This window comes from Rattus norvegicus, chromosome 8, assembly GCF_021556685.1.
Source record: "Rattus norvegicus strain SHRSP/BbbUtx chromosome 8, alternate assembly SHRSP_T2T, whole genome shotgun sequence".
Taxonomy (NCBI): Eukaryota; Metazoa; Chordata; class Mammalia; order Rodentia; family Muridae; genus Rattus; species Rattus norvegicus.
In genome coordinates this window covers 131,273,342-131,287,177 of record NC_141541.1, presented here as the reverse complement: position 1 = coordinate 131,287,177, position 13,836 = coordinate 131,273,342, and the positions used below count along the sequence as shown (strand labels likewise).

Here is a 13,836-nt window from a genome sequence, read left to right as displayed (position 1 = left end):
TACTTGTTTATTTATGATTTCCTGGAATTCTTTCAGGGATTTTTTGTGACTCCTCTCTATGGGCTTCTACTTGTTTATTTATGATTTCCTGGAATTCTTTCAGGGATTTTTCCGATTCCTCTCTGTAGGCTTCTACTTGTTCTCTAAGGGAGTTCTTCACGTCTTTCTTGAAGTCCTCCAGCATCATGATCAAATATGATTTTGAAACTAGATCTTGCTTTTCTGGTGTGTTTGGATATTTCATGTTTGTTTTGATGGGAGAATTGGGCTCCGATGGTGCCATGTAGTCTTGGTTTCTGTTGCTTGGGTTCCTGTGCTTGCCTCTCGCCATCAGATTATCTCTAGTGTTGCTTTTTTCTGCTATTTCTGACAGTGGCTAGATTGTCCTATCAGTCTGTGTGTCAGGAGTGCTATAGACCTGTTTTCCTGTTTTCTTTCAGCCTGTTATGGGGACAGGGTGTTCTGCTTTCGGGCGTGTAGTTTTTCCTCTCTACAGGTCTTCAGCTGTTCCTGTGGGCCTGTGTCTTGAGTTCACCAGGCAGGTCACTTGCAGCAGAAAAGTTGGTCTTACCTGTGGTCCCAAGGCTCAAGTTTGCTCGCGGGGTGCTGCCCACGAGCTCTCTGTGGCGGCAGCAACCAGGAAGATCTGTGCCGCCGTTTCCAGGAGCTTCAGTGCACCAGGGTTCCAGATGGCGTTTGGTGTTTTCCTCTGGAATCAGTAATGTGTGCAGCGTGCAGTCTCTTCTGGTTTCCCAGGCGTGTCTGCCTCTCTGAAGGTTTAGCTCTCCCTCCCATGGGATTTGGGTGCAGAGAACTGTTTATCTGGTCTGTTCCTTCAGGTTCTGGCGGTGTCTCAGGCGCAGGGGTCCTGCTGCTCCTGGGCCCTCCCCCACGGGAACCCAGAGGCCTGATACAGTTTCCTCTTGGGCCAGGGATGTGGGCAGGGGTGGGCAGTGTTGGTGGTCTCTTCTGCTCTGCAGCCTCAGGAGTGCCCACCTGACCAGGCAGTGAGGTCTCTCTCCTAATTGTTGTTCTTAGTGCCTCTGCTATCACCTGCATTCAGAAAGTTTTTTTCCTGTGCCCATGAGTTCAACCCATTTCCCACTTTTCTTTTTTTTTTTTTCCCGGAGCTGGGGATCGAACCCAGGGCCTTGTGCCTGCTAGGCAAGTGCTCTACCGCTGAGCTAAATCCCCAACCCCCATTTCCCACTTTTCTATCACAACATATCTGGCCTGATGTTGAGGTCTTTGAAATATTTGAAGTTGAGTTTTATTCAGGGTGATAAGTATGGATCTACTTACATTCTTCTACATACAGTCACTCAGTTTGGATAGCACCATTTGTTAATGATTCTGTATTTTTCCCAGTGTGTATTTCTGGCCTCTTTATTGTTGAGCCTTCTGATGTTCTTCATGTACTCCTCCACCTCATGCTTCTGCCATCAGACAAAGTGGACAGTATTCTCATTTGACAGATTGGCCCCAAGACCCCAAGAGGTGTTGGAAGGTGCTGGGCTTTATACTCACATGACCATGTTTGACCAGTGCATACATAAACCAAAAGTATCAAGAAGAGAAGGGGAGTCTACAGCCACATAACCCTGAAAATATCCAGTGTTTGTGTGTGTGTGTGTGTGTGTGTGTGTGTGTGTGTGTGTGTGTGTGATTTCTGTATGGCTGTCCTGGAACTCACTATGTAGACCAGGTTGTCCTGTATCTCACAGAAATCCTCCTTCCTCTGTCTCTTTAATGTGACTATTAAAAGCATATAGCACCATACATATCAGAAAAAGAAGAGGAAACAGCCTACATCATGTTCTCTTGTGCCAGATATCCTTGAGAGAAAAACATTCCTTGGGATTTGCTGGGGAAAGGAGTTGGGAGCAGAAGACCAGTTAGAGCATAGCTAGAAATAACTTAGATATAGAACTCCAAAGAGAGGGGGTGCCTCTCTAGGTCCCCATTCATCAGCCAGATGATTTTGAGGAACAGGATATGAATTCTGGTTTAGACCTTTTGATTTGCAATCTTTAGAAGGGGGAGGCTCTTCGTTGACCACAAGAACTCTATGACTAGCCCTACATTTACACGCCCACACACATCAATTGCTCCATGAGTCCTAGGAACAGCTCATTGTCACACACACAGTCCACCTCAACTCCATCTAACCCCTCCCTACACAACCCTTGTAGGGCAGAGCTCCCTCTGAGAAGACTGGAACTTTACAGGAACTGGAGCAGAGAGGACAGAGAAAACACCTTTAATGAACTTGGACCCCAGGAATTGACCACTGGTGAGCACTGTGATGCTTCATAGACAGCCAACCATAAAAAAGAAGAACTTTACACCATTTTTGTCATTCTGAAAGACTATAAAACCAGAGTCCAATCTCCATCATCATACAGGAAGCCAAGAACTTCCTACTAGGTTGGGACCTTGAACCTTGAATTCATAAAGACTCTCAAAGGCCCAGAAACAAAGCCTCTGTGGACAAATTACTCTGGAAACACAGTAAGTGATGTTTGTCATTTCTGTGCTGTCAGTTACTGTGAAAGGCAATCTTAAGCCATTAGAGTAGTTCAAGAATCCTCAACATTGGACAATGCTTTGAGAACCAGAGAGGACCTATGTAGCCTATGGCTGCATCTGTAAAGCAGTTAATACTTGATAAATGCTGATGATGCCGAACATAATATGAAGGCTGGATGCTCAGGGATAAAACTTTTTCTAGTGAGTGATATTGAGGAATTTGTTGTTGATGATTAATTAAGAGAGTAAATTAATATAAAGAGACAAGAAATGCCTTCATGAAAAGTTATTTTTAAAGTTATCCTTTGCAGAACTTCCTCAAAGGCCAACAAAATACAGCATATAAAGAAATGGTAACAAGAGAATAAACATTAGTAAGAAAAATCATTGCAAATGCAAGAATGACAAAATTATAGACCAATTTCTCAAGATTACAACTAAAATTACAAAAAAATGGGACTACTACTGTCTTGAAGGAAAAAAATAGTCACCCTCTAGAGGTAGCAGGCAGACAGATGAAATTGTGAGATGCAACTGTTGAATTCTAACATTATGTAAATTGGTTTTATGCTGCAGAGACATGTGTAGAAGTGACATGAACAAATGCTTAATTTGTCTTTCATTCAATGGATTGGAGAGAGAAGAGAGAACTATAGATTTTCAAACTACAAGAAACACTTCGATTTACAAGAAAATTTGTCTCTGCACAACAAAGAGCAAGAAGCTCTAGAATACTATAGGCAATGGCCTTACATTAGGATGCATGAAAGACAGGTCTAGGTAATTCACTCAGAAAGGCCTAGGTAGTAAAATGCTACAAAGTACAGAAAACTGGCCTCTCCCTAAAATGGAGAACCATGATTGGTAATGTTTGTTGATTTCTATGGTGCTCAGTTACAAGTTGAACACATGTTGTGTGGAGAGGGAACAGATGCACACAACTGACTCTTATGAGCCACAATAAGCATCTGGCTTCACCCTGGGCCTGGGGACTTCTCATCCTCTCTTCCAGACACTTCGTAAATGAGCAGGATACTGGGCACTAGGAGAGTCCAGGCTCTAGGGATCTACACGACCACTGTGCAAGGCACCTGGGGCAGACTTCTACAAGAAACAATTCACAGGCATGTGAGGGTCAATGACAAAATGGGCCTTCAGTTTCTCCTCCAACCACAGCCCAGGTCATGTCTCCTTAGCAGCAGTGTGCCCTGGAACTGCTGTAATCTGACAACTTAGGGAGAACAGATAGAGCTGAATTCTCTCAGTAGGCAGGTAACTGTTGAACACGGCACCTGACAGTGCTGGACTCAACCTGCCTTCACCTGGGCTACAGTGCCCCAAGAACTGGGCTCCTGAGGACATTTTGCCTCACATGATACTGCTCCCCAACTTTTGCTGACTCTGCACTACAACTGTCAGCTATCTAGAAATCTTGATTACCAAGCTGAACGTCTGCCCTCTTCAGCACTAGCATGAGCAGCAGCAGGAAGCAGAAATCTCTGCCTTAATCATTCCTGACTGCCACCCAAGTTTCCCCAGTGAGAACTGACAGGGAAGAATGGAGCAGGAACCACAGGAACAGAGCCAATAGGAAATGAAGGGACTCCTCTTGACACTTCAGCAGGATAGTTCCCCTTTTCCCATGTGTCTTAATGTTCAAAGACCACTGCTCCAGAACAGACTTTGTAATCTGTAAAGAGCCCAGAAGGGAGAGCAGTAGAAGCCCAGGGTGATCTCAGGGTTGATGGAGCAGGTGCAGCATAATTAACTGAGAAGTATTTGGGTCAAATACTAAAACTCGGGTCAATAACAACATACTGAAATTTTTACTGTATTTCACATTTTCAAGGTTTTATTTCTCACGTGCCACTTCTGCATATTTAAAGGATACAGGGGACAATTCAGTATGTGTGCAGTGTGTAATAAGAGCCAGAGTAATGAGAAGTCAACTCTGGATACCTCAAAAATCTGTCTTAGATGTTTTAAAATATTCAAATATGACTTATCAACCATAGTCACCTTGCTGTGCTATTGAGTATGAGAAGAGTTCTACTGTCCAGTTTCAGCCCTGTCCTGTTTACTGTCCTCTCTCCTTGCAAACTCTGTCCACCCTTCTTCCAAACTCTCCTCTTCCAAGACTCTGTAACCACTGCTTGACTCTTAATTCTGTGAGACAAGCTTTCTAGAGATTTCATAGCAGGATTCACATGGAAGAACTGTCATTGACAATCAAGAAAATCACTTTCTGTTACCTGTGAAGAAACCCAGTAAGGATAGAAGGAATACAGACACTGCAGTCAGAACATCTGCTAATGGCAGGTGTTAGAGCAGGACCACTGCATGACAGCCGGGTCCCCGATAGTCACTGTCTCGGGTAGAGGGATACTTTCCACATTGCTTCATAGCATCTTTGCAAGGTAAGCAATCATTAATCTTCCCTGTTTCAGATGAGGAGGTTATGCTCAAAGAAACAGATTGATTCAACAAAGACCATATTTCCCTTTGTGAGGGATTCTTCATAAAGCTAACTGGAAAGAATTTATGTGCAAACATACATGATGTGGAAGAAGTCCTACAGTGGCAAACTAACTTGTTTTTTTTATCTCTAGGCAATCCTGATTTAAAATTAATAAATAGTAATGATGATGATGATGATGATGATGATGATGATGATGATGATGATAAAACAATAACTCAGAGCACATTTCAGCAGAATCTCAGTTTCTATCTAGCTGTCACCTGGTGAATCTCGGCGTCTCTTCCTCCCTGAGCCCATTTCCCATTTTTTTCTCCAGGTCATGCCTCCTCTTACCTGAATCATGGTGCTCACTAAGGCTATTGAGTTAACTGTAAATCTACCTCTACCATATAAAGGCCATGTTATTGAGAAGAGCCTCAACCAAAGAACCAACCTCGTACCTAGAATCTCAACCTATAGTGAGGGTTGTCCTACGAGGAATAGTCCGTATCAGCTATACTGATATTTGAGTACCATGGTTTTTGCATTAAATAACATGAATTGTTTCATTACAACTGAAAATAACATCTTGTAGACTCTTGAACAATGAAAAAATAACTTTTCACAGCTATGAACTTCTTTTTATGTTCTTATTCACAACTTCCCTCCTCCCCAGAGCTTTCATGAAGATGCCATTGGCACAGCCACTTGTTGTGATTAGAGGCAGGAGAGTCCAATCATTTTAGAGCTGGGATTGAACAACACACTCATAGATTTCTACTTCTGGTCTCATTCTGTGTCTTGTGCCACATTTCAGTAACCTGGGGCAATCTGTCCTCTGTGTCATTGCTTCTAATGTCTTGAGCGACACTGCAGTGTCCTGTGGCAATTTGTACCTCTGTTTCATCACTTCTAAAGGGGAACAACTTGCCTGCTTAATAGGTATTGAACATTAAGTCCAAACTCAATTGTTTGGGGTTGATACGAAATCTTTAGATAGAACAGTGAAATAAAGTCTCCTTCTCTTTTTGGTCCAATGATCTCCTTACACAGTCACTCTTGAAATAATTGAATAAATTACACATACACTCATTTGTTTGTTCTATGTCCATCTTAGTCTATGAGGTCTATGTGAGTAGAAAATGCAATGGCTCCTTACCCTCCATTTCAGCCCTAGGATTTGTATCAATCAGCAGTTTATTGGTTAAAGGAATATAACCATTGTCTTATCTTTGTTTCCCAGGACTCATTGTCTTTGATAGAAAAGTAAATACAGAAGCTATTGTTCCTGACCAGTTCCTCATCAAAGGATGGAGATTTCAAATATCACAGAAACCTACCCCACAACCACAGAATATGACTATGGGGACTCTACTCCATGCCAAAAAACTGATGTAAGAGCCTTCGGGGCTGGACTCCTGCCCCCCCTGTACTCTTTCGTGTTTATCATTGGAGTGGTAGGCAATATCCTGGTGATTCTGGTGCTCATGCAGCATAGGAGGCTTCAAAGCATGACCAGCATATACCTGTTCAACCTGGCTGTCTCTGATCTGGTCTTCCTTTTCACTTTACCTTTCTGGATTGACTACAAGCTGAAAGACAACTGGGTTTTTGGTGATGCCATGTGTAAGCTTCTCTCTGGGTTTTATTACCTGGGCTTATACAGTGAGATCTTCTTTATCATCCTGCTGACAATTGACAGGTACCTGGCCATTGTCCATGCAGTGTTTTCCCTGAGGGCCCGAACTGTCACTTTTGGCATCATCACCAGTATTATTATTTGGGCCCTAGCCATCTTAGCTTCTATTCCTGCCTTATGCTTTTTCAAGGCCCAGTGGGAGTTCACTCACCATACCTGTAGCCCTCATTTCCCCGATGAGAGCCTGAAGACGTGGAAGAGGTTTCAGGCTCTAAAGCTAAACCTCCTTGGACTAATTTTACCTCTGTTAGTCATGATAATTTGCTACGCAGGGATCATCAGAATTCTGCTCAGACGACCCAATGAGAAGAAGGCCAAAGCCGTGCGTCTGATATTTGCTATTACGCTTCTATTCTTCCTCCTCTGGACCCCCTACAATCTGACTGTATTTGTTTCTGCTTTCCAAGATGTTCTATTCACCAATCAGTGTGAGCAGAGCAAGCAGCTGGACCTGGCCATACAGGTGACTGAAGTGATTGCCTACACCCACTGTTGTGTCAATCCAATCATTTATGTCTTTGTGGGTGAGCGGTTCCGGAAGTACCTTCGGCAGCTGTTTCAAAGGCATGTGGCTATACCGCTGGCAAAATGGCTGCCCTTCTTCTCTGTGGACCAACTAGAAAGGACCAGTTCCTTAACTCCATCCACAGGAGAACATGAACTTTCTGGGGGCTTCTGATTCAGACCCTAGGTGTCAACCAAGGTCTAGAGGAGAATGAGGGGGATAGTATATAGCTCTCCAAGACAGATACTGACAGCTATTACAGTGGGGATTCCCAGTCTTGTAGGGTCAAAGGGAACTTTGAGGTCGCTTAGGTACAAGTCACCTATTCAATGGTTTCCTTGAACTTCTCTCTGTTAAAAATGAGATGAATAAACAAAGTGGGACATTATAGAAATGGGGATAATGAGTGGCTTGGGCCCAACAAGTGATGGATCTGTAGTTATTAACCTAAAAACAAAACCACTACTTTTACTGAAATCAACACCTAATGATGTGATATTCTGAGAAAAATTTAAAGCATTGTAATAAAGAATTTTGTGTATTTTCATATTGACATATATTATAAAGTAGATGTTATGTCAAAATTAAAACTGTAGCAAACTAAAGTTTTTCTATCCAGTTATTTTAAATAATTAGCAAAAATACAAATAGATCACAGAATAAATGCAATAGCATTGATTTGAAAATACTGATCACAAGGAAATAACAATTATTTTATATTTTACATAAGTTCTTTTGGATGCAAAAAGTAGTGAATAAATATTATTTAATTTTACTAATGAAAGGCATAGTACAAGTCCAGATATGGCAAAAACATTCACTGACTTATAGTTTGATACAAACGTAAATTAGTGGAGTATTTCTAAAAAGGACTGTGAAAAGTTCAAGAATACGCAAAAGCTAAGTAGTCAATTTTAGGCTAATATTAACAAATGCTATTAAAATGTCATATACTTTAGTAATTTCAGAAATATTAAATGTCAGTCAATAGGGTATATTTTTAAAGAAATTTTATTGACCTTGGAATACGTTCATAATATTATTAAATTAAAATGGAAAATAAAACACTGGCAAAATGGCTTACTGGTAAAAGCATTTACCGCCAACCTTAACAACCTGAGTTCAATTTTAGGAGCCTATATGATGAAAGGAGAGAACTGACTCTAACAAATCATCCTCTGATCTCTATATGTGCACATATATGTAGACATACACACAAATAAATTAGTGCAAAAAAAGAAAAATATAGGATTTTTTGGCCCATATTTTATATATGAAAATAACAAACTAAAAGAATACATCAATCCATATTCCTCTGCTATAATAAAATCCCCAAAGCCAGTACTTTATAAAGAATAAGGCTTTGTTTAGCTTAAAGCTTTGGAGTCTCAGCACGACATTCTGCTCAGCTCCCATAAGGGCTGCATTGTTACATCACTGCCCAGAATAGGCTTCACAGTCAGATCACAGGTGAGAAGGCTAAAATTACATGGAATGGCAGGAAGCTGAAGAACTAAAGAGGCCTGTCTCTTGTGGGGACCACCAAGGATCCTCTGAGAATGACTTAGTCCCTTTCAAGAGTAATATCCCTGGTAATATAATCACCTCCCACTTGGCTCAATCACGTTAAAGGTGTCATTGTCCATACACTGAGAATCAAGCCACCAACATGAATCCTTGGAGACAACTCCAAACCATATCAAGAGTGAAGACTCCCAGAGGTTATAGATACGGCAGGGTTTGATTAGGCCAATGAGTCCCCAGTATTACAATGCATGCCTCCACACCTAGATTCTTTTAAAGAGGGATGATGAAAATCAAACTCGGATCCTTGTGCTTTCAAAGCAAGTACTTCACCAGCTGGACCACGTCCCCATGTCTTTAAATATTTAGTTGTTAAGCAAACAACAAAAACATAGTTCATAAATGAAAAAAAAAAAGAACCTTAAAAAAGATTTTTTTCTCAGGGACTAGACAAGGCTGCCCACTCTCTCCCTACTTATTCAATATAGTTCTTGAAGTTCTAGCCAGAGCAATCAGACAACAAAAGGAGGTCAAGGGGATACAGATCGGAAAAGAAGAAGTCAAAATATCACTATTTGCAGATGATATGATAGTATATTTAAGTGATCCCAAAAGTTCCACCAGAGAACTACTAAAGCTGATAAACAACTTCAGCAAAGTGGCTGGGTATAAAATTAACTCAAATAAATCAGTAGCCTTCCTCTACACAAAAGAGAAACAAGCTGAGAAAGAAATTAGGGAAACGACACCCTTCATTATAGACCCAAATAATATAAAATACCTCGGTGTGACTTTAACCAAGCAAGTAAAAGATTTATACAATAAGAACTTCAAGACTCTGAAGAAAGAAATTGAAGAAGGCCTCAGAAGATGGAAAGATCTCCCATGCTCATGGATTGGCAGGATTAATATAGTAAAAATGGCCATTTTACCAAAAGTGATCTACAGATTCAATGCAATCCCCATCAAAATACCAATCCAATTCTTCAAAGAGTTAGACAGAACAATTTGCAAATTCATCTGGAATAACAAAAAACCCAGGATAGCTAAAACTATCCTCAATAATAAAAGGACTTCAGGGGGAATCACTATCCCTGAACTCAAGCAGTATTACAGAGCAATAGTGATAAAAACTGCATGGTATTGGTACAGAGACAGACAGATAGACCAATGGAATAGAATTGAAGACCCAGAAATGAACCCACACACCTATGGTCACTTGATTTTTGACAAAGGAGCCAAAACCATCCAATGGAAAAAAGATAGCATTTTCAGCAAATGGTGCTGGTTCAACTGGAGGTCAACATGTAGAAGAATGCAGATCCATCCATGCTTATCACCCTGTACAAAGCTTAAGTCCAAGTGGATCGAGGACCTCCACATCAAACCAGATACACTCAAACTAATAGAAGAAAAACTAGGGAAGCATCTGGAACACATGGGCACTGGAAAAAATTTCCTGAACAAAACACCAATGGCTTATACTCTAAGATCAAGAATCAACAAATGGGATCTCATAAAACTGCAAAGCTTCTGTAAGGCAAAGGACACTGTGGTTAGGACAAAACGGCAACCAACAGATTGGGAAAAGATCTTTACCAATCCTACAACTGATAGAGGCCTTATATCCAAAATATACAAAGAACTCAAGAAGTTAGACCGCAGGGAGACAAATAACCCTATTAAAAAATGGGGTTCAGAGCTAAACAAAGAATTCACAGCTGAGGAATGCCGAATGGCTGAGAAACACCTAAAGAAATGTTCAACATCTTTAGTCATAAGGGAAATGCAAATCAAAACAACCCTGAGATTTCACCTCACGCCAGTGAGAATGGCTAAGATCAAAAACTCAGGTGACAGCAAATGCTGGCGAGGATGTGGAGAAAGTGGAACACTCCTCCATTGTTGGTGGGATTGCAGACTGGTACAACCATTCTGGAAATCAGTCTGGAGGTTCCTTAGAAAATTGGACATTGAACTGCCTGAGGATCCAGCTATACCACTCTTGGGCATATACCCAAAAGATGCCCCAACATATAAAAAGGACACATGCTCCACTATGTTCATTGCAGCCTTATTTATAATAGCCATAAGCTGGAAAGAACCCAGATGCCCTTCAACAGAGGAATGGATACAAAAAATGTGGTACATCTACACAGTGGAATATTACTCAGCTATCAAAAACAATGCCTTTATGAAATTCGTAGGCAAATGGTTGGAACTGGAAAATATCATCCTGAGTGAGGTAACCCAATCACAGAAAAACACACATGGTATGCACTCATTGATAAGTGGCTATTAGCCCAAATGCTTGAATTACCCTAGATGCCTAGAACAAATGAAACTCAAGACGGATGATCAAAATGTGAATGCTTCACTTCTTCTTTAAAAGGGGAGCAAGAATACCCTTGGCAGGGAATAGAGAGGCAAAGATTAAAACAGAGACTGAAGGAGCACCCATTCAGAGCCTGCCCCACATGTGGCCCATACATATACAGCCACCCAATTAGACAAGATGGATGAAGCAAAGAAGTGCAGGCCAACAGGAGCCGGATGTAGATGGCTCCTGAGAGACACAGCCAGAATACAGCAAACACAGAGGCGAATGCCAGCAGCAAACCACTGAACTGAGAATAGGATTCCATTGAAGGAATCAGAGAAAGAACTGGAAGAGCTTGAAGGGGCTCGAGACCCCATATGTACAACAATGCCAAGCAACCAGAGCTTCCAGGGACTAAGCCACTACCTAAAGACTATACATGGACTGACCCTGGACTCTGACCTCATAGGTAGCAATGAATATCCTAGTAAGAGCACCAGTGGAAGGGGAAGCCCTTGATCCTGCCAAGACTGAACCCCCAGTGTACTAGACTGTTGGGGGGAGGGCGGCAATGGGGGGAGGATGGGGAGGGGAACAGCCATAAGGAAGGGGACTGGGGAGGGATTAGGGGGGTGTTTGCCCGGAAACCGGGAAAGGGAATAACACTCGAAATGTATATAAGAAATACTCAAGTTAATAAAAAAAAAAGATTTTTTTCAACATTTAAAACTTTTCCATTTCAAAGATATCATTAAGAAAATTAAAGACAGGGAATAAAATGAAAGAAAATACTTACAAAATATAGTCTGATATAAGACATACTCAGGATTCATAAAGAGCTCATACATCTCAGTAGTAAGAAAACAAACAACTTAACCAAAAAAGTACCGAAACACCACATATTTCAATGCAGAAATTAGACAAATGACTGAGGAAATATTAAGATGTTTTTTATTTCTTATTAGGGACAAAGTCACAAAAACCACAGTCACATTGCTTCTTATACTCAATGGAATTACTAAGAGAAATGCATCATATACAAGTAAATGTTAACAAGGGTATAAAGATACAAAACCTCACATGCTATCGGTAGTGTTGTAAGATGAGGCAACTACTTTGGAAAGCAATTTATTTTTCTGAAGATGTTAAACATTAACTTAATAGTTTCACTTCTCAATAACATCCAAGAAAAAGAAAGCATACCCCTCCCCGAAATTTGTGCGTGAGTACTGCCATAGCTGTTATGTGGAGTTCTATAAGATTTATTTTTGGGGTTGGGGGATTTAGCTCAGTGGTAGAGCGCTTGCCTAGGAAGCGCAAGGCCCTGGGTTCGGTCCCCAGCCCCGAAAAAAAAAAGATTTATTTTTATTTTATGTATGAGTATTTGCCTTCATGTATATATGTACACCACAGGTATGCCTAGTGTCCTTAGAGGCCAAGGATGATATCATATTGACAAGAACCAGAGTTACAAACTGTTGGGCTATCCTATGGGTACTGAAAACCAAACCCAAGCCTTATGCAAGAGTAGCAAGAATCCTATTGAGCAAAATAAGCTGGTATGGTGGCAAACACCATAATACCTGCACTAGGGAGACAGGTAGGTGGCCACTTCGAGGAATTCCAGGACATCCAAGGCTGTTACACAGAAATCCTGTATCAAAACAAAGAAAGAAAAAAAAACAGCAAAATACTAGCCATCTTTTGTGTGGTAAGAAAGCCTCAGAAACATAATGCTATGTGAAAGGATTCCACCTCAAAAACCACCTCTTACATGATTTCATTCATGTGCCAAGTCCAGAAGGCAAATATAGAAACAGAAAGTAGATCAGCTAGAAACATCCCGGGTTGGAGACAGACTGTGGGGAGTGTGAGTGAACTTGGTGGAAGGATAGGAAAAACAAACTTGGGATGATCGTACCGAGTAACACTTAACACTCTACCTTATAGATGGAATGAACATACTTTACTATATGTAGAACATACCTCATAAAGCTACTAAAATTTATGGTGATTAATGTCACCACTTTGTACAGAATATGTCATTATAAAAACTTCATAAATAGAATTGTTGTCTACTGTACAATATTCTAGTGCAGCACCATCAATTATCAGCTCCCTAAGAAGTTCCAGAATTTAAAATACAAAATCTTTTGCCAAGCTAACAAGACTCAAAAATATTAGACTGTAGATGTTAATTCCTCAGGTAATGCTGGCAAAGGCATTACTGTATACTTATATATACATATACGTACATACTGTATTCTGTATACACATACAACTTTCAAAAACAGTGTCTTATGTTATGTCCCTTCCTACTTCCTACTGGAATGCTTCACCACATTAGTCTGCAAAAGGGGAACACCCTCACAGTTGATCTCACATATGCTTGGTCAAGTAAAACTGGAATCATCACCTATTGAATAAGGAATTCATGTGGGATCTTTTCCTTGGCAAATATGACTGTGTAATAGCATACTCACTTAAGAGCTTTTCACTACTTTAAGCTACATATTTGTTTCTATCTGACATGTTTTGTTTTGTTTTTTTATGTGTGTGGCTTTTAGAACATATTTCTATCTTCTCCTTATTAAAAGTGATAAAGCTGATATTCCTCAAGGGATTTCTTTCTTGGGTACCCCACTCTCAGACATTTTTTTCAGTAGAATGGTTGCTGCAACAAGAAATAAAGCAAATTTTCACACCATACTTAACTGCTTCAGTCTAGTTATCTATGTCTTACAGCTGGGTTGTGAGTTATTTTCACATTAACGTTACATTTGGATACTTTGCACTCCCTA

The 13,836-nt window shown here is 40.6% G+C and overlaps 2 protein-coding genes across 2 annotated transcripts in view; one reads left to right on the top strand and one right to left on the bottom strand.

Moving 5' to 3' along the window:
* Ccr3 (C-C motif chemokine receptor 3) overlaps positions 1 to 13,836 on the bottom strand; it is a 107,069-nt gene that overhangs the window by 77,468 nt on the left and 15,765 nt on the right. The window lies entirely within an intron of this gene.
* On the top strand, positions 2,229 to 7,796 carry Ccr1 (C-C motif chemokine receptor 1). The gene is given in 2 exon segments (NM_020542.2): positions 2,229 to 2,511; positions 6,231 to 7,796. A coding segment is annotated over 1 exon segment (1,068 nt). The 5' UTR covers positions 2,229 to 2,511; positions 6,231 to 6,297; the 3' UTR covers positions 7,366 to 7,796.